The 26,313-nt window shown below is 38.9% G+C and overlaps 1 protein-coding gene across 1 annotated transcript in view; it reads left to right on the top strand.

Moving 5' to 3' along the window:
• The window catches only part of ctnna2 (catenin (cadherin-associated protein), alpha 2), a 303,010-nt gene that overhangs the window by 140,774 nt on the left and 135,923 nt on the right, over window positions 1-26,313 (top strand). Inside the window, exon 8 of the mRNA XM_020930497.2 lies at window positions 13,225-13,305. Coding sequence (XP_020786156.1) covers window positions 13,225-13,305 — 81 coding nt within the window. The remainder of the gene's footprint in view (window positions 1-13,224; window positions 13,306-26,313) is intronic.

Here is a 26,313-nt window from a genome sequence, read left to right as displayed (position 1 = left end):
TGGTAGTGGTAGGCTGCACTCCCTCAAGGTTTCGCCTATAATTGTCTCACTAGTCATGAATCCAGCGCCACTCAGTTAAAGTGCAACAACACAACTGTGCATGTCACGCTTTTAGTCTCTTGAATCATTTATTGCATAGTTATTTTCAGGTGCAACAAATGTAGAACACCTGTATGCCTTCTCCTGGAACATGCCGTTTTTGTCTTTTAGGGGCAAAGGGGACGCCGAGATTATTTTCAAATGTTTTTTTTCTCTGTACGGTGAGGATTCTTACAAGGTTTTTTTATAAAGTGTCCAAGACTTCACAGGGCTGTTAAAGCTGCATTTTGTGGGTCCCTATGGGCTCTTAGGTTGCGCTTGTGTGGATATAGCCATGCCTTATATGGTGTATGGTTAAAGAAATGGTTATTGTCAAGAGGGCTGTATTATTGCACATGTTGGTTAGTTTTCCCCTTAGATAGCCCAACTGTTTTTTAAATGAAGTCATTCAGTTTATAGTATTTTTATTGTTTAAATCATTATCATCTTTAAGTTTACTCAGCAGCACAGTTAAACATGGAGGATACTGTAGCTCCTGTCATCTGTTTACAGTGAACTCCTCACCGCTGGTAAATGTCTGTGTAAATGTAGTTTATTCATTTGTCGTGTTGTTGTACAATCCAAAAGGCTCTACAATTACTTTTATATTATTGGATTAGATTAGTCATACCTTTATAGAGAGACATTTTGTTGGGCACACTAGGGCAGATATGCAAAAATACACAAAACAACACACATGCCATTAACACACGCAAACTTAAGATGACAATACAAAAAGAAGAAAATCATCAGTGTTTTCGGATTGCACTGTCACATGATGCTAAAACCATACACTGCACAGCAAGTGTATAAATGTTCCACACAGTTATATAAATAATAATCAAGGCCCTTTTTGTTGTTTCGCTTTAACAGAGAGATTGACTTGGGCATCATGGAACATTTACATTGTTTTAATAATAATAATAATCATAATAATACATTTTATTTATAACATACTTTTCTACTGTCCCTGTTCAGTCCTAATCACAAGAAAGCAGCATACTTTGATGTTTCTGCAGGGTACAGTATACAGGATACAGACCCATTTTCTGGCTGGTTGAATATCCCACCTACAGTCACACTGAATGGAAGCACAGGGTTGTGTTGGTAATCATGTGCTTGTGGGAAACCCTGGATGGAGATCCATGAATCAACACAAACTTTTTAAGGAAAGGGAATGGGCGGCAGCTGGTGGTGGACACTTACTGGACGCGTGCCACTGCTGAGGCTGTCCCCTCATATTGCCTCCTCAAATATATAATTAATTTACACAGCTGGGTTCCCTCCAGTAAGCTGTGCAGATGGTGTTTCAAACCTGTCTTGTCAAGATGTGGATGACACAGAGACATGTCAGACACGGGTCACACTACATAGGTAAAGTATCTAGAAATATGCTTCTCTTCATTTTCATTCCCTGTACAAAATCTGTTTTTGTCTCAATAAAGAATTTGGTTGTCTACATTTTCAGTAGGTTTACCTTGCACATCTCAGACAATAACAAGGTTTGGACATAGTTAATCATGTCATTCTTCTATCAGCTCCTGTTTGGTGCAGCTGCCCACCTGTACCAGGGCCTTGTCCAGCAGATGGGCTATGCATAATTAAGCCAATAACCGACTGCACGTACCTGACCTTGTCACAGAGCAAAGACAGAGACTGGCTCTGACTGCAGAGTCCAGGGGCTCACCTCCCCCTCCCCATGAGGCTAAAGTCACCATGAGATACAGTGAGAAATCACCTTTGGCTTTACAAAACTTTACTATCTATATCCAGGGTAGGTCTGCGGCCATAACACACTGTGTCAGGCATTATTTTTGCAGATGTGCAATCTGTTGCATTTATGTAGTAAAACAAAACATTATTGCACCCAAGGTATAATTCTATTCCTAATTCATGTATATGTAATAATTATCATAAACATGTTGATACAGCATAAACAGTACATGTATATTAACCTTTACAGCACTGTTCTAAAAAGGTTCCTTTGGTGTGACTCTCCTGGTGATGGCTACACAGAAGTAGTCCAAACATGTCAAATAAATAAACAAACTGTTACAAACTATGAGTTAGATGAAATCTGCGCAGTACTGTGGCGAGCACACAGTAACAGCGTAGATGATCTCATTAAGGATTTGGGTGCATATTCATTCTCTCTCTTTGTGACTGTTTTCCAGAGAGCGAATGCTAGTTTGCAGGGTAGAGAGATGCTGTCGGCTGTGGTGATATTTTTGCACAAGCCCCTTGTTAATGGACTGGGAATTGCCAAACGCACACAAACTCTGGTGTGTCATGTTTTTAAAGGAGGACTCGCTATGGCAGGTTTGCTTTTTTGCAGCTGAATCAATTTATCAGCCTGTGATCAAATGAGTGCTCATTTAGATGTTGCACCACAGTTTAATAAATCCCAGCTCGAGAGCTCCATATGTCTCTTGAGTGCCTGGATGTGGCACGTTGATGAATGACAGGCCCACTTTCCACGCGGCTGTCTGCATGTCATTTCCTCAAAACACTGTTTACTCCGCACCAGTCTAAAACAACAGTCCATTGTAGGGATAGATTCCAAAGAAGCTTAAGGAGGAGGAAATATGCCCTTTGAATAGACATCAATTTCCAAACACCCACCATGAGGGTAAGTAAGATCTGTCCTGCAGTGCTCTTACATCATGTCCAGATATTGTGTGGCTTTACTGTCCCTTCTTTCACACAACTAATAGCAGCAACAACTCTTTTAGTGGCTTGCCACTGCTGCGTGGCTGGACTGACAAAGCCTACATAAAAGGCTGGTGGGAGACATAATCATTTCAGCAGTTCAGGCGGCCCCAGAGTCTTTGAAGTTTTTGCACCCTGGATCATTACAACAGCAGAGCACGCCGTTGTCTGGTCGCACACTCTGTATTTGTGTTGTGTGTCTGCTGCTTCTCTGTGAGTTCAGCCACAGTGGGTAGGATCCATGCCACTGTTATCATACTATCATTAACATGTTTTTGCTTATCTGCTGCTCACCACATTTTACTGCCTGACTTTAGGTTATTTTCCCCATTTCTCAAACGACCATAATCCCCGATTAGACAAACCTCCACATGGCAGCCCACCTAGAGAACGGTCTTGAGTCATCATTATCATAGTTTACACAAACACACAGAGAATTATCCACAGCCTCTGTCCCTGACACCCAGCACACACTGACAGCACAATACTGCTACTACTGCACCACTGTGGTGCTTGTTTGTTTAATTTGATCAGTTCATTTTGTGCACGCGGCTGCAGTAATCTATTTAAACATACTTTGTCACTGTCTAGATGACAGATTATGCCAACCACTTTACATCTGGAATATAAAGTATGGTATGAAACAAATTGTAACTTGTTATTTGGCACCGCAGTGGAGATAAAGCTGAATTTGAGATGTACCCGTGAGGGCAGAAGGAAACCTTGGGGTTGTATTGGAGGTAGATGAAGGGAGACCTATCCACTGAGGCATGTGCTCAACAGGCTTTGTAAACTCTTGCTTACATTACTTTTTTTGTACATTCATTTTAAAAGATACAAATTCACTGCAGTATTTGTCAGAATTCTTAATTTTGTGTTAAGTGATGCACTTATTTCCAAAATATAAATGTTATCTTTCTGTCTTTTGTTGTCGAATGGCCAGCAGAGTAAGTACAATGCTTCCTACACTACCCCGTTTATGAGGATTTTATGGGTGACTTCATTGATAGGGTCATTCTTGGGTGTGCTTTAACTGCCTGCTAATGGACGTGTTTGACCCCTCTCACAACAATATAAAAGTGTGCTCTGAGTTCATTGCCTGCGGAGCGCTCCGTGGGCAGGTCATGACACCATATTGTTTAGTGGGGCACATGGAGGTGCCGACTACAATGACGCAGTGCTGGGGACTGAAGATGACAGCCAAATAGGATTATGCGTCTTTGAATTAAAACCAGGTCCTGAAATTGGATTGACCCAGGTATGTAGTGCAGGCCATTATTCACGTCAACAGAAATTTGACGTTGTTTATGCAAGCAGAACCCGTGAATATTTTAAAATCAAATGTGGCCAGTAAGTCTCAAAGCTAGCAACTGAGAAAATGCGGATGGGAAACTATATTAATGCAGGCTTACATTCCTCAGTTTGCGCTCATTAACAGCATCCATTCACTTACGTAATCTTAAAGTGTTCATTTCATGCTTCCTTGTCTCTGAATGATGATGAGGAAGCCAATCTGAGCATAGACTGTTAGCAGAATAATTCTCGATGTGTTGAGAAATGGCATTGACCCAGGTGTACGTTATGCAGGCTTAGGTTTTTGTTTTGTTTTTTTCATCCCTGAGTCCGCAGACCAGACACACAGTTTCTTTCTACAAGCGAACAAGTGCAGCTCCCAACAATTTGCTTTCTCTCCTCGACCGCAAAACAAAAGTGCGTCAATGATACTCAAGGCTTCTTCTTACTCTGTTGACTTTTTTTTTTTTTTTACCATATCTGGGCTCTCACCGATATCACACCATTCTGGGTTTTTTTTTCTCACTCCTCTACAGCCTATTCTCCACTCTCCGCCCCTCTTCCTCTCCATCCTCTCCTCTCTCTCTTCTCCTCCTGCCCTTCCTTCGTTGAGTCCCTCCCTCGTAAACTACTTGCTATTCAGTTCAGGGAGGCTGCAGGCAGCATTGCTCGAGCTCCCTGTACCGCTCCTGCCGCAAGGACTAGACTTTTTATCCCTGCACGCCTGATAACCAGACACTTCTTCTACATTCTCCTGTTCCACTCTCTTCTCAAACTATGCTTCCGAAAGCATTCACTTAAAACACAAAACACACTTAGCGGCTTAACCTGCCTTCCCCCTATATGCTATGTCTGCACATCTCTGCACACACAACAAGGCAATTACTGACAAGGCTTCAGACATCTTTTTAATCTTCATATTGTTTGAAAACCTGCATTCTCCCATTGTTCCAAATGGTTAGAATTGTATATCCTGCACATACTGTTGTATTTGAGACTGACAATGTCTAATGAAATCTTTATATTGTGGTGTATAACCTCCCCTGGAAAAAAAAAAAAAAGGCATAGAATGGGTCCTATAGTTGTTGTAGCATCAGCTGCAGGCCATAATTTGACTCCCTGGTCAGATTGCACTAGATTATTCTATTGGAATTAAATTATTTCCACATAATATCTTTGCAAAGTCTGAGTGAAAAATGTTGTTTCCATTCTATCTGAGACTGGAGATCTTTGTCTTCACCGCATCTCCTCTGTAGCGAGTATATCAATCTATGAGGAAAATGTCAAAGGTCAGAAAATTGCAGTGTTAGCTAATGTACTGTTCTGTTGTATATCTATGTAGAGAGAGCTGCTGCTGTGTCTGTGCATTATCAAAATGTCTGTGGCTCAAGACTTAACAAAGACTGAAATCCCTGTGCTCTTGAAAAGTGCTAGAAACAATCAGGCAAATTTGATTAAAAACTGCAGTTTTCAGAGCTGAATCATTTGCATGTGGGTATGTCTGTTAGCAGACTTCAGGTGGTTAGGGTTAGGGTTGTTTTTCATTTGTGTAGTTTTATGATTATGATTATGATTTTTTTTTTTTTATTGACAAAAATAGACTACAAAGCATGTCTCCACCAGAGCAGGTAAACATTCATCTTAAGTATGATCAGGGACCTGTTTCATGTCAGGATGTGAAAATATTTACAATAATGCCTACAATATTATTTACAATATTATTTACAGTATTATAAATTGTGCAATACACGGTAAGTGTCCCTTATGACACTGTTCAAAGTTAATTTCACTCAATGCCTGCAAGCTAATAAAACAATAGTCATGATGAATAATTTGTATAATTTGCACTAAAACTGCTTAGTAGTGGAAAGAAAGGATTTTTTAGAAAATATTTTTTGTATGTGTATATTTAATATAAATTGTACTTTTGACAAGTTTTTTTCTTTATAAAGGCCTTTATTAGAAGTGTACCTGTCATTATTCTTAGATTATATTTTCACCTTGTTGGGTACACCAGCTCACCCTTATAAAAGGGAAACACTGTGTCGTTATAAATGTGTAAAGGCCCTTTGGACTGGATAAGTAGTTTTAAGCCTGTGTGCCAACACGTCTTACACACAGTTTATTCACAAGCACTGTACTGAAGTGTTCAGTCTACCAGTGAGCCATGGCTCTGTGCTCTTTGGGTGTTAATCCTTGACTCGCCATTTACTTGTTGTGCTTTTGACCAAACAGCTCATTTCGTACTTGGATGTGCTTGATGATAAGCCAGATGCTTCCTCTCATCCGCAGCCTGCTTGACCACAGACGCTAATAGGCACTGACAGTCTAAACATGCGCCAGTGTAATGAGAGGAGTAAGCGAACGGCATCAACCATTAAACATAAGGGAGTTAATGCCAGCAGGCTGCAGGGCTCCTCTTCGGCCTGCGCTCCTGTCCAGTGCTTTAAATGCATCTGACAGAACACTTTGCCAGGACAGATCTGCACCGTTACAGACATGATGGGCAGCTCTGAACAGAAAGAACATGCATGTACTCCTGCACTCTGCATTACTGTACCTCATATATGGAGGTCACTCACACAATAACCCCTCAACTAGGCCTGTCATGATAGCAAATTTTAAAATAGAATATACTGTTCAAGAAAATGAAGACGATAAACAATAGGGATGAAACAGTAATCAAAATATTGTGATACTGTATCGTCAAAAGTCTCATAATAATATCATGGGTACATCACAATATAAATTAGTAATTATGATGCAACAATAGAGACAAAAAAAGAAACACAGGGAACTACATAGACCATGATCATTAGGTGTAGAAATAACAGTTATTAAACTTCTATTAAATCTTATTCATTAATATTATAACAGAACAGAAGGCTTTTTGCTAGCCTCTACAAATATCACAATAAATATCGTAATTTGAGATGCATATAGAGAAAATAATCATACTGAGAGATTTGGATATCGTTACATCTCTAATAAATGATAATACTGAAAGTAATTTATGCCACTGGTGCACTAAACGAAAATCAGGATTACTAAAATGTGTGCAGATTACTAAAATTCTAAATGCATAATATAGTATAATATCGCAAACAATAATGAATAAATAGCAGCATTATTTACTTTAATAGTGAGTTTGTGTCTATAATGAATCATAGAAGTTATTTATTCAACCCTCCACATCTTAAATTTGATCATGGTATAGAAAAATAACAAAGTTCCTCGCTAGTACAAAGAAAAAGTCCCCACTATATATAACTCGATATAATTGTCATGAAAGACCTAGCCACAAATATTTATAATTGTTTTAAATGACAGTCAGTTCATTATTACTTATCAGATTCATGCTTTGAACGATATCTATGCTATTTGTGGGTAATTTGCTCTCCAGTTTGGCTACAGGATGAAGTAATTATTTTCCAAGCTGGGGTACATAAATAGACTGTGGTGATCTCAAAAAGTAAGTAGGGGCATTTTCAGTACTATGGTATTCATCTCACCATAAATAACATGTATTTCTAAATTTAAAAAAATACAATTGCGCCTTTGTTGCTTTTACGTTTTGCAGTGTCCCTAACGAGATTAAGATCTATTTCTGTGCTATGTTGTCATGTCATCTCGCTGAAAACAGACCAACTAAAGCTCTCCAATCTCAATCACGTCATCTGCAACTGCACATCGTGAATCTTCATTTTTATTTATTTCCCCCTCTTAGCAGCAAGCTTTCCACCACTGTTCTTTTTTCACTTTCGTATCCTGTAATCAAACCCCGTTGATAGCCACTGCTGCACCTCTTTAAGTTTCCCTTAATGAGAAGTCAAATTGGCCCATCCATGGCACCACAGCTGAGGGAGCACAACTTATCTTAATGAGCATCTAGCTAGCTATTATCGGCCGCTAACCCCACCAACATGTTAGCACTATTATCGCCCCACCCTTTGGCTTCGGCACACACACAAACACTCCTTGTTATCAGCGCGCCTTCCCCTTTTAAGCTCCGCTACAGACAGTGTAACCACATTGGACAGTAATTGTACCTCTCGCTCCTACCTAATTGAATTGACAAGAAGCCGGAATTGATATCATTTAACACATTGATCTTGGGAGACAATGAGAGCGAATGCCTGGTGAGAGGGCCCCTGTCTCCCTCTACATGCTAACCTGCCTCCCTTTCCACTCTCTCCCCCTGATTCATGGGCCCGTTGCTTTGATTTGCTATGTTATTGTCCATGAATTTCTACATTTTATTCCTCACACTTCACACCACTGTTTGGAGGCACCATTTACTTCTTATTCTAGTTTGCTGTGTGGCAATATAAAGGAGCTCACATAAAATGCCTGAAGGACTTTTAAGATGATGTTTGACATGTTGGTAGAAAATGAAAATGCAGTTTAGTACGTAACTATCCTTAAAATTCTCAAATCAGAAAATGCCGTCTTTGAACCATTATGGAGACATTATGCAAAATCGACATTAATGATGGTCCTTCTAGGGAAAGGCATAATTAGTGGACTAATCGATAATTGATCATTAAGAATTTCGTCTATCACGTTCATTTTTAATGTAGGTTGCTGTTGCGTAAGGAGACGAGGCTGCATCTGACAGCACAAACACTGGAGTTGCGCTCTCACAGTCCCACGTTTCAGCTCTGGCTCCTTTGAGATCACTATACCACTCACTGAGTGTGTTTACATGCACATCAGTGTCCCGGTTATGATCGGGTTTTTTGGAGTATCCCGGTTTCGTCATAGTACGTGTATACGCAGTATCCTAACATAAAGTTAAGTGCACATGCGTCCAAAAGACAAACACTTTTCAGTCTTTTCATCACAAGAGTAGCCAAAATAAAGTGACCAACATAAATAAAGTGAGTGAAATGACTGTTAAATAAAGAGCTGCACTAAACCTGTACACATATGATCTCTGAAAACATGAACCATCTCCAATGCGACACTCACACAGAACAGACTCACCATCATCATCATCAACATCATCATCATCCCTCTGTCACAGAAAGAACACTCATATTCCACTGAGTCGTTTCCTTTAGTCCAACAGAAGCTGAACCACATCAGGGCACAAGGACAGAGCTGTTTTTATCAGAGCTTATAGTTTATGCAAACGTGCCTTGTGGTTTTAAGTTTCGTTTCTGTAAAACGTAAACAAATGTGCCAAAGCTGCAATAAACACATTATAATCTCAAACGGGCTGATGGGGTTCTATAGCGGTTATGGTTTATGTGCTGTAAAGTTGAGTTTATTTATGCAGATTAGTAATAGCAATAATATTGATGCTAATTTTAATATAAAACCTAGAATGATTAATCGAAAATTCTCCTGACGATCGATTAAGAAAATTTAATAGAATGCCCATCCCTAGGTCCTTCAGCATTCCATTATATTTAGATTTATGCATGTTTGAGTAATCCTGTACATTCTGCCATTTCTGTTTCACCTATTCCGTATCTCTGCCCACATCTCCTTACCAGTTACTCTGAGTGATACATGTTGGGCTCTGCTGTGGACTTACTGGAAACAATATCATGTCTGAAATTGGGTTTCACAGTATTGCCCCACAGACTAAAGACTGTATTCTGAGGGTTAGGATCAAGATAGTTTGCAGTACAGTGCATCTGGTGAAGCTGGAATGACCAGCTGGGACCGTTGCTATTGCAGCTCCATACTGTCCACTGACCTTCCCTTCAGTGGCCAAGAAATGAGTTTGCAGTTACCACCTCCATTACTGTGCTCTCTAGATGTTTATTTTCAACCCCCCTCTTCTATCTCCTCGACTCCCACTGTGAATGAACGAGTGCACACCGGGGGGGGGGGGGGGAATAATAGTGGGGGACAGTCAGGAACATTGTCTGTAGACCCCATGGGGACTTGTGTTTACCACCAAAACTGATCAGGCACATTCTATTATGTGGCAGTCAAAACAGATAATCAATGTTGCAGTATGGGAGACAATTGAATCAACAACCAACTGTGTCGTCAAGCTTTTAATGGCTGTGAATCGCAATAGCTTTCACAGATGGGGCACACCTGGGTGGGAATGGAGGAAGTCAACAGTGTACACACAAAACCACAGTGATTTGGGCTTTTCGGCAACTTTGGGACACACAAGCTGTAGCACAAGATTTAAGGCTGACGCACTCACTAACCTATGAATCATCAATGCGGCCTCTTGATGGTCGACTGATGTGAAGAGTTTTAATTGGCTTTCATTTTGCAGAAAACATTGGGTGAGCAATACATTTTCACTCTATTAGTACGGTTTGACATATTTAACCTTAATGGCCATTTTAGAGTAATGGCAACATGGTCCTAATGCTGCAGGGCAAGATTATAAATACACGTTATGCTTCTTTTCACATGGGGGGAATGCACTGAATTATCAATAATAAATGGTTATCCCCTAAAGTTATTTTTGTTGTAATGTTATGTTTATTGATCTTTAGGGGTTTTAGCGCTTTGGTCACAAAATATATGACCTGTTATTGATAGGTTTACATCTGTTTGACAACCTCTATGATACACAAGTTGGAATAACTGTCTTCATTACATATTTTGTTTTTGTCTACCTATTTAAAAATAATAATAGTTATATATATATATATATATATATATATATATATATATATATACACATATATATATATCTTTTTTTTTTTTTTTTATTTCTTTATTTTTTTGGTTGTTGATCTGAGTAGAAAAATACCAGGTGTTGGCTCTGGTCCCCTTAGACGGCCATCACTGTGCTGTTGTTTTAATCTCCTTAACACAGATTAAAGAGTTCGGAGATTTATAGAGGAGAAAAACATCTGGGATCCTGTGGAAAATGAGGATAAAAAACTTCCCTGTTGGGTTTGTCTTATTAGAAAAAATGGCGAAGCTTCATCTGACAGTTATGCTCATGTTTTACATCAATGTGGTTCACTAAAGGTTTCTTTTGGAAGGTTCCAGTTTAAGCCCCTTTTCATATTTTGGCAGTAAGTATTTTAATCCTGTGCATCCCTCTTTCCCTTAATGACACATTAGGCTCCTGGGGAAGCACAATGACTAATGTTGTCATGTCCTGTGCTTCGGCACAGACATCCTTGCTCCACATCCATGTGTGAGAGGATTTGGAGCATGTCACTATAAGGCAAGTCAACAGAATATGATCTTTGTCTTTCTGGGACTTACTCTTAATACACCTGGACTTAACATGTGCACTAGTACTAAAAGTATGTGCACAATACAGTTAGAATCAAACTCACCCTGAAGATATTCAGTGTTTTTCTCATAGAAATCTTTTCATTTTGAAACTTGAGCAAGGGCAGGCTAGTAATACATCCAACAGAACACAGATCCTATCTGTTTTATGGCTTTTCTCATTGAGCACCGCCTTTACATCGATGACCTTGGAAACAGGAATTTATGGCAGCCCGTGCCACCTTTAACAAGCCTGCTAAGCTTTTAGTGTGACAGATGAAGGGAATTTTGTAATATTGGCTTTGCTTAATGGCTGTCAATCAGGCATCAAATCCCCCTCTGTATCTGCTCGGAAAAGCCTGAAATTGCAATTATTTGCTGCTTTCTGTCAAAACACTCTAGGCTGTAAAGCCTCCTATACCTGATTTTGAACCATGAAACAGGAATATGTTTTAACTTGAACCATCAGCCCCACCCACTTAGTTCTTTCTGCCATATGGATATTGCACCATGACACAGAAACAACTGTCTGGGACAGTCTTAATGATGTACTATGACAGAGTTTCAAGTGTCAGGAGTAGGCAGTTGTTAGTCATGATTCTTCCTGTGAACACTGGGCCTGCTTGGATAAAAAGTGTTGATCCTGTCAGTAGCTTCTGTATTAATTAATATACGTAAAATGCATAGAATATTACAGTCTCCATTTCTTTTATATTACATGTATTAATCTACATAATAGCAAATATTGCTTTGTTTGTTTTTTTCTGCAGAGTCATTTGAGTTTGCAGAAAATGTACCTTTACCTTCTGCTGAGCTGAACATGGAGAGGGTTGCTTGGCAACAGGACAACTAATGTTATAAACTGATAGTGCCATCGCTTTGAGAATGATGTCTTTCAGCCAAAATGGCCATGTTGAACTGAATAGTAGATACTGCATTGGCTTCAGTTCATCACAGCATCATTGCATTGCATTGCAATTTACCAGTGCTGATGTTTATCTGTTAACCTCTACTATAGGCCCATGGCACAGGGTCTTGGAAGTCACATTAAGATTTAAAGCAGCAATCTGTCTTCTTTGACATGCAGGCATGGCTCTAGAGGTTTCTGTGGAGTACAAGATCATTTAAATGTGTCCTGGGACAAAAGGCTGTAACAAGCCACAGAAGTGTATTCCTAAAGTGTGAGGCTATAGAATGAAAAGCAACTCCAGTAGAGGTTTCAGTGAGCTTGTGCTCCAGTAGAGGTTTCAGTGAGCTTGTGCTCCAGTAGAGGTTTCAGTGAGCTTGTGCTCCAGTAGAGGTTTCAGTGAGCTTGTGCTCCAGTAGAGGTTTCAGTGAGCTTGTGCTTCAGTAGAGGTTTCAGTGAGCGTGTGTGGTGAATAAGACTGCAGGTGGAAGTGTGTGTAGGACACAGGGGTGCTCATACAAATGTCTGGGATCTGACTGTATGACGACAGCCTTCTGCTTATGTATGCACACACACTCAGTGAAGGGTTCACTCTGGTGCATTGAGCTCCCAGTGCTCTCCTCACTGCTGGGTGGAGAGGCACAGCTGGTGGCTGCGCCAGGTGAAGAATGCACGTCTCCAGCCTCATAAAGCCATCACCACAGAGAGTTGGCACTAACAGGAAATGGAGCACACTGGGGATTTGGCAACAGCTAAATTGATTTTTGTCCGAAAAGCTAGTTGGGAGGTAACCTTGCAAACTATTTCAGTTCCTCTGCAATCTAAGAAAAAGACTTGACTAAATTATATGTTATATTTACACAAAGCATGCTAGCGATGAAAAAACTGTTGTGAAAAGAGAAATCATGTACATCTGCACAAAGAACAAAACACTTTTCATCCTGCTGTGGACTTTTTCAACACACAATGTGATATATTTATTGAACTGTGCTATGGGAATTATATTTCTGTGTTTCTCTTCTTTGCAGACTGGCAGGAAAGAAAAGGGTGATCCTCTGAATTCAGCTATTGACAAGATGACAAAAAAGACCAGGGACCTGCGTAGACAGGTGAGTACACATGTTTTTATTCCTCTAAAAAATGACCTCTTGGAAGAGTTCAATTACATATACAAATGTTTGTCTTTAAACAATTGTTCCTGCATTTCACTAATATATCTGTGAGATGTTTTTTGCTTTTTGAAGGTTACTTAAAGTTTTCTTTTCTTCTCATAGACAATATATTCAGTATTCTAATTTTATTTTTTTTAATTTTCTGCCTATAAAATCTTGTTGAAGGTATATCCCCCACCTCTAATAAAATACACATTTGTCTTCATGCTCCATACTCCGTGCAGAGGGAGCATGAACTTGAACCTGCACGTTACAACCTGTCACTCTGATTCTGCTCTACGGAGAAGGAGCTGGGGATAGGGGATGGGGTATCAGAAAAAGGAAAAATGCAGGCGCGATACCTGTCAATCAAACCTGTTGCTAACACTAGAGCCGACCGGGGAAAGATTGTTCTTTTATTCTTCATATATTGATTTATGAAGAAAATAGTGAAATAAAAACACCAAGATCATGCAGTACAGGTTAGAATGGCTATTTAAGGTCAGAATGCCAAGTGGGGTGATGATTTTTCAATAGAAAGTGGATTGGAGCCAGACTCAATGGAGCCGATCCACTTAATATTTAGAACATGGTGGCTAGTTTAGCTATGTCCCCTTATGTCTATGGCTTTGTCTTTGCTGTTGTGTAAGTCTGATAAATGATGGCTATTGTGCACTATTAAACACATTCAATTCTTAATTTTTGTATTTATTTATTTATTTTTTATTTTTTTATTAATGCCTCTCATCACAGTGCAGTTTCCTTTATATCTCATGGTGCTCAGAGTTCCTAATCTGTTTCTTTCAATAATCTGAAAAGCTTGTACTGCAACACAAAAGAGGAAATATGAGACTAGTCACTGTATTGAAAGTACTTTTTCAGTGTACACTGTCAGTGCTCAGACAGTATCAATTAGTTTAACCTTCACTTTATGATTAAAACGATGTTTCTGAGTTCAGTTGAATTATCAGTGTAACAAAAGTTTGCGTTTGTATAAACATTAAAAGACACTTTTTTTCTGGTTTAATGAATTTGAATATGATCTAATCTTACTCAACACCTGCATCCGCACAACCCTCTATAAGGGTTCCCTGCAACCTAAAAAGTAAGTCTGCCCATATGCCATCAGGACATCGGGGCTTAATGCATTTTTAACTCTCCCTGTTCGATCATGCAGCAAAACATATATTTTATGAGGCAAGGCTATCTGCTGAAAGTGAAATTGTAGTGCATTCTTGTAATGTAAATTATTTTAGGAGCCCTTCATAAATCAGTCTCTCAATTTCTTAAACAAGTAAAACTGGATTAGGGGAGAAATGAATTTTTTATTTTCATTACATTGGTTGCAAATGATCACCTATCTTGAAAAACATTTGCATATTTCACCATGTTCTTAGTGCAGTGCTTGTACCTGCTCTGTGCTGGCTGCTGCTGTCCTTTCTGACCTCCACAGCACCACGAGGGGATGTGAGGTAGACAGCAGGCTATAAGTCTTTCTCCCATTGGGCCCGTTTTGGAGCGGCTGCCTGACGGGCCCTGCTCACACACTGACAGGACGCTCTATTGACTCACGGCTCGGCTCCACAGAACGGGGCAGTCTGCCTGAGCTTTGATTCTTATGCAGGAGGGCAAGAATGCACAGTGCTTGCAATGCGCGATACTGTAATTATGTCAACATGTTAGGAGTTTAGTGGTGCCGTGTAGAGATGGCAGACCTTCCAGTGGGGAGGAGCACACTGATTTGTATGATCCGTGTCTTCGTCTCAAAAGGGTGGGATCAAATATTAGCAGAGACAAGCACAAGTGACAGACAGCCTTTGTGAAATGGAGGCAGGTAAAGCACTAGAGACGTGTTGCTTGTTTCTCTCTCTCTCGTTTTTCACGCTGTTGTGTTTACACAGCAGACAATGCTTAAGCTGTCTGTAATCCAGGGCAAATTCAAACCATGTCAGCCATGTCGTTGCTGCCCCCATTTTTTTTCTATTGACATTTTTGCAGTATTGGTGAGATGTAAATATGTCTAACACGTTTGTGTTAAAGGTGAGGCAGAACCACATAATCGTGTCTTGACATTGGTCGGGAGATGTCTGCTCCAAAGCCAACCTGAAAATATGAGTGTTTTCCAGGCCAAGTTTGTCAAACACTGTAATAATGGTCTTTTCAACATTTGAGCTTTTTTGAGGCCCATGAGGCTGATTATCAAAATGATTTATAAATATCAAATTATGAACAATTTTTATAAATGCTTTGACATTTTGATTTCACAGAAACAAGCATATTCGATATTTGATGTAATATTTATTAAACCCTTGCTAATTTTGGAAGTTTACCCCCAACATTCTCAACTACTAAAAGTAAAAACACTAACAACTCTGTAAGAATTGCTGAATAATTGTAAACTTCACAGCTGATTTTTAGCTTTGTTTTAGTTAATTGTAAATAATGTACAAATAAAATTAGAGAGGATTAGCAGTGTGTATATCACACTAAGTGCTGGTCACTGTTAACACTAGTTTAGTCTAACCTAAACCTCTCAACTTCTCTTGTAGATTGTCCTCTTAATTTTGTTAGCTTTAAACAAATGCCTTCTTTTTTTAACATGAGATGTGTTGTTGCTACAAAAGACGAAACATGCTCATAGTTTTCTGTCAGCTGAGGGACCCAGAAGTGACACTTAACAACTTTTCTAGTATTTAAAAATATGTTGAATTTGTGCTATACTTTAAGGAAAGTACTTAATTCATAATGTGTACTACACAGTTGTAAGAGGCTGAAATGTATTTCTTGGGAAAATTTTGCTATTAACAAGTGGGTTTTGTTAACCTGATCCAAATTTCATATTTTCTTCAAGTTTCATTGACCTATTTCAACCAGTTCTTGAAATTGTCAGCTAAAACGACCTGTTACTTCACAAGTTATATTGCTGTCCACATTCAAAATTACTAGAGCACTTGGAAACAGAAATGTAAATAATATGGTGTGTTTGGTATTATTGTCTGGTAGTGCCACTCTTATAATGATACAATTTAGTTATCTTTCCCTCTCATTTTTTAGATTTCAGTGTCTGCATCTAACCACAGGACTCTCTGCGTGTGCTGTACTCCTTGTGTTTTCTTGCTGACCCCTAAACTCCTATAACGTGTATGTGCGTTTTTATTTGTCTCCAGTCTTTAAGCTCATACAATCAACTCGTAAGTCTGGAACATTAAGATGTCGTTTGTATTTACAATATGGTAATTTCCTGCAAAGAAGAGTAACATACCTAGAGTTGTGTTTTGTTTCATTCAAACGTTTAACACACAAACCCTGCATATTTAGGCTGGGTTCTCCTCTCAAACAGTAATTCAGGAAGTGCTCCACTGTGTTTTCAAACTCCATACATCAATGATTTGAATAATTTGGATGATTTCAGACCTGGAATTGCCAATCTCTACTAAACAAAAGGAAAAAGGTAGCTATTAACTTGACAGGCGAATAATGCAGGATTCTTCAACCTGTGTGAATGAACAAAACACAACTTTAGGTATGTTTTTGATGAAGTAACAGCATTCTAACATGGCATTTTGAGGAGAGCTATTGTGTGGCTTATTATTGTTGAGATCACCAGGGGTCATCGGTAAGAATGCACGATGAGATATGATGAAGTTTTATAACTTTTTTTTTTTCTACTTTTAACCTTGTGTCGGTGTCTGGATGTGTGTGGTCCTGAAACATATAAAGGAAAAAAAATAAAATAAATAATATATAGTATATATGATATACTCTACAAATACAGCTAAACAAACACAAACAATAAAGGCTCCATAACAATAGCAAGTGGGCTGTTAGCTGGCACTTAGCATTTCACAATATCGCAAATAAACATCTAATTGGACCTTGACCATACATTTTCTGCAGTCTACTACTGCAAACTTCAAAACACTCTGCAAACATGCTGATATATATGTGTGCCTTTTTAAAATCTCCATTCACTTCTTTATTACACATACAAGACTTGCACCCACTAACTTGGAAAAAAAACAAAAACTTGAAAACAATAGCATCTGATTGGTTACAATGTATGTTATTAGGTTCTTTTTTCAGACCAAGCATTTGTTTTCATACCTGACAGTTTTGACTGCTCACTAACGGTCTTCCTCAGAGTGGTCATGTGATGTTGCTGTGATGTGTCCAGTCAGCTGATTTATGCAGGTTTTAGCAGTGACTTCCTATCAGTGGAGGCAGGATGACAGCGCCATCTGCAGTCCAACTTCCTCAGAGAAAAGGAAACAGTAAAAGCATGCACACGAGCAACAAAACACAAAGTGGAACAGGAACAACTCAAATCGGCCATCTCTGACCATTGTAAAAGAGAGAACCACATTATGGACTGGGACAGAGAAAAACATCATTGGGACAGAGGAAAACAAACAATATTGCTGGATTAAAGAGGCAATCAGAATATGGAAACATGCCAACGGGACTATAAACCGGGACGAGGGGGCTTTTTTACTCTTACACACCTGGGATACTGTCCTGAGGAAGTCGGACTGCAGATAGTACTGTCGTCCTGCCTCCACTGGTAGAAAGGCGGCGCCAAAACCTGTATAAATTCGCTGACCGGAAACGTCACAGCAACATCACGTGATCACTCTGAGGAAGATTGCTAGAGAGCAGTCGAAACTGTCAGGTATGAAAACAAACTCTTGGTCTGAAAAAAGAGCCTAATAACATAAAATATCAGAAGACTAACTGAACCTCATCGGACTGGTTACAATGCCTGTCAATCAAACACCTGGCAGAAATTGTCCGTCACACATGGCTTAAAGCTCAAAAGGGGAAATTTTGCATAATATAGGACCTTTAAATAACAGTTTTTTGCTAATTCTGGAGCTTCAAAAGTAAGCAATCATGATTGCGAGGTAATAAGACTCATCAACTCGTCCAAAGAAATTAGCTCTTTAGACCTGTTTGCATAGTGTCCCTTTTAACACACTGAATAAGTGCTTGTGTAAGTTTGAATTATAATGATATCTATAATGATCTCTCCCATTTTAAATAGAGAGCAACGAGTTCGGACTTAATTTTGTTTCAGCAGTGGTATGTTTCCGATGAAGACCTCCCCTTTGGCCCCAGTCAAGTCACGTCATCAAATTTGCATGTCTCCATCGCATAAGTCAATGTATTAAATTATTAGTACATTACGCCATGGCTAAGTAGGCCAGTATTTTCTTTTTGAGGGCAGTACACTCTTCATCATATGTGTTGAGTCTTGTAGACAAATGGATATTTCTTGGATACCTGTGTAGTGCTTAAATTTTTAATAAGAGGTATATATGGAAAATAAATGCAATACTGTTTGGCAAGAGCTTTTAACCATTAGGACAGAAATATCTGATCGTATACACAGCAATTCTACTTCTAGAGGCTCTCACAGCACCCAGGGAACATAAAAGTGATATGGGTTACATCCTTGAATTCATAGGCTCAATATAAAATGTGTCTCTCTGTAAATCTAACCTGGCTGCCCATGTTAAGACCAAATCTCACGTAGGACCCAGGTGTAGACTGGGCACCGTATCTCTGATCACTTATTACTTACATATTGCCTGTTACGCCTCTGGTATGTAGGAAAGCAACAAAGTCTCTCACCACAGCTCTGTTATGATGGCAAAATGCAATAGATAAATTAGTCAACTTTTGTGGCTGTATTTAGTATTTTCTTCTGTCATGCAGTTTTAAAGGGACCGTCTAGATTTTTGGACATAGGACCTCATTTCTTAGTGAGCCAGATTGTTGGAGACATGTGGAGACACTTTTTAAAATATTCCATCCAGTCCAGCAGAGGTCGTTGGTGCTAGGCTAGTGCATGTCAATGGCCATAGTTATTCTGCCACTAAAAGCAGTCTTACCCACTCCACAAAACACCCAAAGCAAATCTATTATTACATCAGACTGTCGATGTCTGTGTTGATAGAATAATAATTTGCCTGTAAGATAGGTGCTGGGTGATATCAGTCTACAGCTGCCAAGCTTTGTATAAGGAAGTACAACTCGCTGCTGCTGCTCAGACATAAATCCTTCAAATGCAAGGTTAGTTTTATTTCAGACAACACAGACATTCACATGGACAGTCTGGTATAATAATAGATTTGCCTCAGGTGCCTTGTGGAGAGAGTAATACTGTTTTTAGTGGCAGGATAACTATGGCCATAGACATGCACTAGCCTAGCACCAGCGACCTCTGCTGGACTGGATGGAATATTTTAAAAAGTGTCTCCACATGTCTCCAACACTCTGGCTCACTAGGAAATTAGGTTCTTTGTCAAAAATTCTGGACTGTCCCGTTAAAGGGCCAATATTACGCTATTTTCTGATTTATGCTATGATGTTTCCCCATGATTAAACATTTTTTGTTTCATTTTCACATGGTTAACGCATAGATCCTGAATATTTAAGCTGAGCTCTTCTCTCAAACAGAAAACACTCTGTTTACCTTGTGGTGTCATGTGGAAATACAGCGTGAGCCTCTGTGTTTTTAAAGTACATACGCCTCCACTAGAATCATTTGGATAATTTCAGCCCTGAAATTTCTATTCCCTGTCAAACAAACGCTAATAGCTGTTAACTTGAAAACTTCCACTACATGACAAGGTCGAACTCAGCATTTTGCGCTTTGGAGATGCAGATTAATAATAAAATATTTCTCAAACATGTGTGAATGAAACAAAACAAAATTCCAGTTATGTTTTTAGGAGGTAACAGCATTCTGACATGGCTTAAAACGCACAAGAGTAATTTTTGCATAATATGGCCTTTTAAAATGCAATAATGACTACACTGGTAACGACACATTTCTCTTTTGGTCCATTACTGACTCTTCAGAAAGATCTATTAGCTCTGACCATTAGTCAAAATGTAACTAAAAGCCATATTAATAATAGTGCTGATGTAAATGGTTCTAAAAGAGCCAAAGCTGAAATAAAAACAGTTAAATGTAATCAAATGTGAAACGCCTAAGGTAAAATTAGCGCGATGTGAAGGGCTATACTGAGGATTCCAAATGTCTTTCTTTAATTAGCATTCTGTAGTAAGAAGCCAGTGCCACGGTTGGAAATAAGCCATGTGTTCTACCCCCCACTGCGCCGTCACTAATGGAAGCATCTGTCAGATCATCTCTCTGGGCCCTGTTTGACTGATGGTGGATCCCAGGATTCCTCATAGCGCTTTTGCATCCTCCCAACTTCTTTCACTCTCTTTCTCTTCTCTCTCTCTCTCTCTGTCATCCTCCTCTCCCTCCATCTCTCTCTACGTTTCAGCTTTAGGATGTCGGAACCGTTTCCATTCCTGCCATTAGCGCCCTGATTGGTACAGCTGTTTGGAATTGTTGGGGTTATCAAGTTAAGGAGCAGCAGCTGTCACACATCTTTTGAGCTGTAAATGTTGGTTTAGACATCATAACTCGGGATGATTCGGGAGGTTTAGTCAACACATTTGGCAGAGTGCTGTAATGAAAGGAGATTTTGTATGTTTTTATGTAGGCAACGCTTATTCAGTCAGTGCAAGATGAGTGGAAGTAGGGTGCCATTCGATCTTTTCGGTTTTAATTTTCTTTAGATACGCTCATTTACTGTGTTTTGTTAAAAGTGCACCGTGTGACTTTTCTTGTGGGAGGTCCGCAGTTTGTTTCTAGGATATTGACGCTTTGCATGTAGCGTTAATCTTTGCATTTATCTAATTGCTGGTGTTACCTCGAAAAACATGCATTCTTACTTTGAGCGTGGTTGTCTCTCCCCAGATCTGACCCGTAACTGCTTGTGGTGTGTCGTGGAGATGTTTTTCGTGCCATACTGTGGAGCGTTTAACATTTCCATGGAGACAAGTTACATAGCACAGCTGTAATGTTTGATTGGTTTCAGACTTTCGATCACCTCATGGACAGTCTGGTGTATTTTTTGGCGAGCTGCGAGAAGCCCTATCTTTGTCACATTGTAGGTGACAAACTTTTCACCCTATACTTGCCCTATTGGCCAGTAAACGACCAGACTGGTATAGACTTGACAAAGTCTGCACTGATCCGTCAGCTCAAACTAAAACACTCACTTGTGACTGGAACTATACAGAAAATATGCGACAGGCTGGAGAGGTTTTGGCTCTGGACTTGGGTCTCAGACTGAAATAGTATGGCCTTTTAGTACAAGGTGAATGTAGTGGGTCTGGTTCTACTCATCACTAACATAACTAGAGTTGTGTTTTGTTTTGTTTCATTCACACATTTAACACACAAACCCTACATATTTAGACATTAGAGTTCTTCTATCAGACAGAAAACATTCAGTTCTATCTTGTGATGTCATGTCGTAATACAGGAAGTGCTCCATGATTTTTTAACTCTGTACGCCTTCACTAGAATAATTTCATTAAATTTAATCCTAGAATCGCCTATTTCTACTGAACAAAAGATAAAAAAGTAGATTCTAACTTGAAACTACTGCCCCATGACATCACAAGGTGGAATAGAGCATTTTGAGCTTGGTAGATGTAAAATAAAAGCCTGATTCATCAGACAGTTTCACTTTGTAGAAACCTTGCAGCATTAGAATTCATTCGCTTGACAGTAGACAGGTACTTTTTTTTTTTTTTTTTTTTTTATTGAACCAAGTGCTGCTATTTGGTCGTGACTTATGTAATACACTAACGGGGCTAACTGGTATATTAAGGAAGAAGGGCAATCACGTCTTTCCCCTTGATAAAATTCACCAAACATTCTCTTTGTTCCGGCTTTAAATCCTCGATCTCGGGAATCATTGCCAACACAGAATATATGGCTCGTCACTGATTAACTAGTGCCCAGAGTTGCACTTCCGGGTTTTTTGCGAAGTGTATTCCAATTTCTGACCTAATCGCTGGAGAGAAATGCAAATGAGCAGAGGCACTAGGTGGCGCCAGCCTGGCTAGTAAAATAAAGGATTACTTAAACATGTGTAAGTGAAAACAAATCACAACTCCATGTATGTTTTTGATGAGGTAACAACATTCCAACATGGTTTACTCACAATAGTAAATTTTGTATTCTATAGGGAATTGAATTTACTACATATCTTACAGAGCACATTATAACATGCTGATACATATTCTTTCTACTACTGTGATGTTATTGTTGCTATTCTGCACTACCATAAATAATGCATTCAGCATCCAAGTCAAAACTTCAAAGATGAGCTGTTCATGATTTCTAATTGTTGAGAAATCTCCACTATTTCACATTGTTCATTCTGCTGTACTGGCATATTTAAAGACCATGCAAAGCTATCCTCTGACCTAGTAGCAGAGGCTTGGATCAGTCTAAATACAGAAGTATGTTTGTAGCTAGGAGACATTGCACATCAACATGCTCTTTTTTTATTTCTGCAATCAGTAACAAAATGCCTTTTATGATTAATACAACCGACCAATTACTGGGAGCGGACTGCTTGGGATTCTGCAGTGAGTAATGCTTCCGTGCCTATGTTCTCATGCCTTTGAGGATGTAAACACTCGAATACTGCTCCCCTTTATTTTCCACACCACATTAAATGAAAGCTCTTGGATACGATATCAGTTGCATTTGTTTTTCTTTAGTTTTTTTTTTTTTTTTTTTTCACAATCGCCTGGAGATCAACAGTCTCTCATCTCCTCTTTTCATGCCTCCACTCGCCACTCACTAATCTCCCCCTTTCCCTCTGATAGGTATAATATAGAAGAGCTATTACTTAATTTTTGATTCGCCCAGGCTGTTTCCCCTCAGCCATGACTCCCAACCATTTTAGACTGTGATTGCTCTTGACATTTTAATAAGAAACTTTGCAGAGCTGACCTGAAGGTACCCTCCGCTGTGTGTTCAGAATCACAACATAAGCAACTGTAAATATTCCCAAAATTTTGCCATCCTAGTCCTTTTGCTCACATAGTATCACGAACAAGTCAGCAAAGGAGGTTTGGTCTTTTTGGTACAGTTTCTTGTGCTCTAATATAACAAATGCCAAAAGCTCAGGAGTACTTTTTCTTCAGAGCAGGGGTTCACAGAGTTTTTGAAGGCGGCGACCCCTTATCAGTATGAAAACGCCCCAAGGAACCACTTTCGTCTCCATGACAGCATCTCAATAAAAGTGCAAACCATGTATAACCATGTATAAAAACAGTGTGGATGAAGGATCTGCTTGTCAAAGTTATGATATCCAATTTCAAACCTACTGTACCAATAAAATAAGAAACAATAAGAAACTTAAGAAAAAAAAAAAATTAAGAAAAAATGTTAAGGTAGTTTATGTCATTTTTGGGGTCCCACAACACAAGCTCCAAGGACACCCGGGTGTCTCTGGACTCCACTTTGAGAAGCACTGCCTTAGAATATGTGATGTCAACCATAGCATTCGGCTCCAGTCAAATGAAGCTCAAGGAGGCCTACAGTTATAGATACCATACCCTCTATACCATCCATATCCTCTATCATTTTTCAAATTGCTTAATGTACGAACTACCCGTAAAAGCTTCTGTGTGTCTGTATGTGGTGTAAAACTCTGGAATACATACATGATACATGTGATGATACACGTCTCAAGCAATGCCAAAATATCCATAAATTCAAGTTGTTATATAAACATATGGTTTGGTCACAGTACATGGAGAGTGGGTCATAATATTGGAACAATACTGCCTCAGTAGCACTGGTTTATATTTGTTGTTTTCTTGCCATTGCTGGTATGTGCTGTCTGTTACATTACTTGTATTTGTTGTTTCTTACCATTGTCTGTTTCTTTACTTTACTTTACCATTGTTGGTACACTTATGTTATACTACCAAGCTATGCAGTGACTCTTTGTCTGCACTTGTAAATAGTTCATATAGTTTAATTCAAAATGTCTGAAAAACACAAAAGAAGCTCATTGTGTTAGATTATGAAGAGTAGGGGTGGGATTAAATAAATTTTCTTCTTCCCATTCCTTTTTGGGGAAATAATAATAATAATAGTCAATTTTTTGTTGTTATTTTCATTTCTGTTATGATTTCACTTGTTATATGTTCCATTGTATATAAATGTAAATCTTTACTTGCCCAAAATAAATGCATAAATAAAATAAAATAAAATAAAATAGAGGCGAATTTAGAGCCAGTTTTATGTTAGAAATAGGGATTAATTAATGGACAGAATAGCAAAATAAAAACACCAGGATCATGAGGAGCCCGACAGCAGCAGTTACGGAGAGAGAGGCAACGTTTTTCTTAATATAAAGTGAAATGGAGCCGAATCAATGGAGCCAGATGCGCGCCCGTGCTCACTTCCTATTTCGTACACGACTACGGGGTTAGCTATGTCCACTTATATGCAGTTTATGTGTGTATCGCATATTGTAACTATAGAACGCCGGCATATGTTCCCAATTGTCTTGAACATGAATTTACTGCACATTTCCAACTGATTTCCTCCCATGATGCATCTGTTTTTGAGACCAGGCAGGTGTCACATGGTACGCAGCAGGTGCACTGAAGAAACCCCATTTGAATATTTATTTTTGAAGACTCTTGAAATGTCCTGATTGAAACATGACTTTATTTGTTTTGGCACACGCATTGATTGCCTTTACAGTTTCTTGATAGATATCTGACAAGAAGGATATAGTGGCAGTAATTCAGCTAATGTAAACAGACTGGAAATAAGAAATAAAGATAGGGCATACTTTGCAGCTCAACACTGACTGAAATAGAAGATAAATGCAATACTATGTTTCAATTCTACAGATGTGGCTCTTCACTAGACTAGATTAAGAGCCGTATATTTATGCCTAACATTTTAACTATAATTCATTGTGCACTTATTGTCACTGGTACTTCTAAGTTAGTTTATCTAGATTTGTTTTTCTCATATATTTGATTGCTATTACTGGTCTGTTTCCTAAGATTTGAAAAAAGTTCTGAAGCCTATTATCCCATCAGAAAGCAGAATGTGCTTTGGACTGCCAGATTATATGTCTGAAAACCATTTTTAAGGTCTTGTATTACGCAAAACTGACTCTTGTGAGCTTTAAGCCATGTTATAATGCTGTTACCTTATCAGACACATACCAGAAGTTGTGTTTTATTTCATTCACATGTGCTTGAGTAACCCTTTATTCTTAGTCTGTCTACATCTCCAAAAATCAAAATGTGATGTCATGAAGCAGTAGTTTTTTTTAAGTTTACATCTACTTTTCATCTTTAGTTCAGTAGAGCTTGGAAATAAACCTTTTCACAATGGCCGGAAGTGCTGCGATGTAGGGTAAACGCCACTTCCGTTAATGCTTTTCTATGGCAAAATATCTGTGGAAATGTTTCATGTATTTCCCACCATCTTCATAAATTTAGCCCATCACCAAATCTTCAACCAACAAGATCGACAAAGGAAATATTCTGTCCATGAAGGATTCTCAGACTGAAGAAACTCAGACTGAAATAAAGTGTGAGGCCATTTGCACAGTGTATAAAGCAGCACATATGTTTCAGTGTCCAGTGGGAAAAAGCTTTGCCAGGTGAGAGTAGCGCAATGTCGATGATGAGGCCCCACCTCCCACCCCCCGTACAGTGTCCTGGTTTTGACAAACGCAAATATGGTCACACTAACCTGTATTCCACTGAGTCGTGTCACATCAGCGCACAAGAGCAGTTTTTTTTTTTTTTTCTTTGCTTAATTTATGCAAATTAGCCATGCGGTTTTAAGTTTCGTTTCTGTGAGAGTTGTGCAAAACTGAATTAAACACATTATAATGTCAAACGGGCTGATGTGGCTCTAGAGTGGTTACAGTTTATATGTCGTAAAGTTGAGTTTATTTATGCAGATTAGTAGTGCAGATATAATAATAATGATGATAAATTTTATTATAAAAACTTTAATGATTAATCGATAATCGATTGTTAATTCTCCCGGCGATCGATTAAGAAAATTTTATCGAATTCCCATCCGTAATCAGCATA

Source organism: Boleophthalmus pectinirostris, unplaced genomic scaffold (assembly GCF_026225935.1).
Source record: "Boleophthalmus pectinirostris isolate CB_2022bp ecotype Guang Dong unplaced genomic scaffold, ASM2622593v1 HiC_scaffold_22, whole genome shotgun sequence".
NCBI classification, from domain to species: Eukaryota; Metazoa; Chordata; class Actinopteri; order Gobiiformes; family Gobiidae; genus Boleophthalmus; species Boleophthalmus pectinirostris.
The sequence above is the reverse complement of the archived record's forward strand: the minus strand, read 5'-3'. Positions and strand labels throughout refer to the sequence as shown.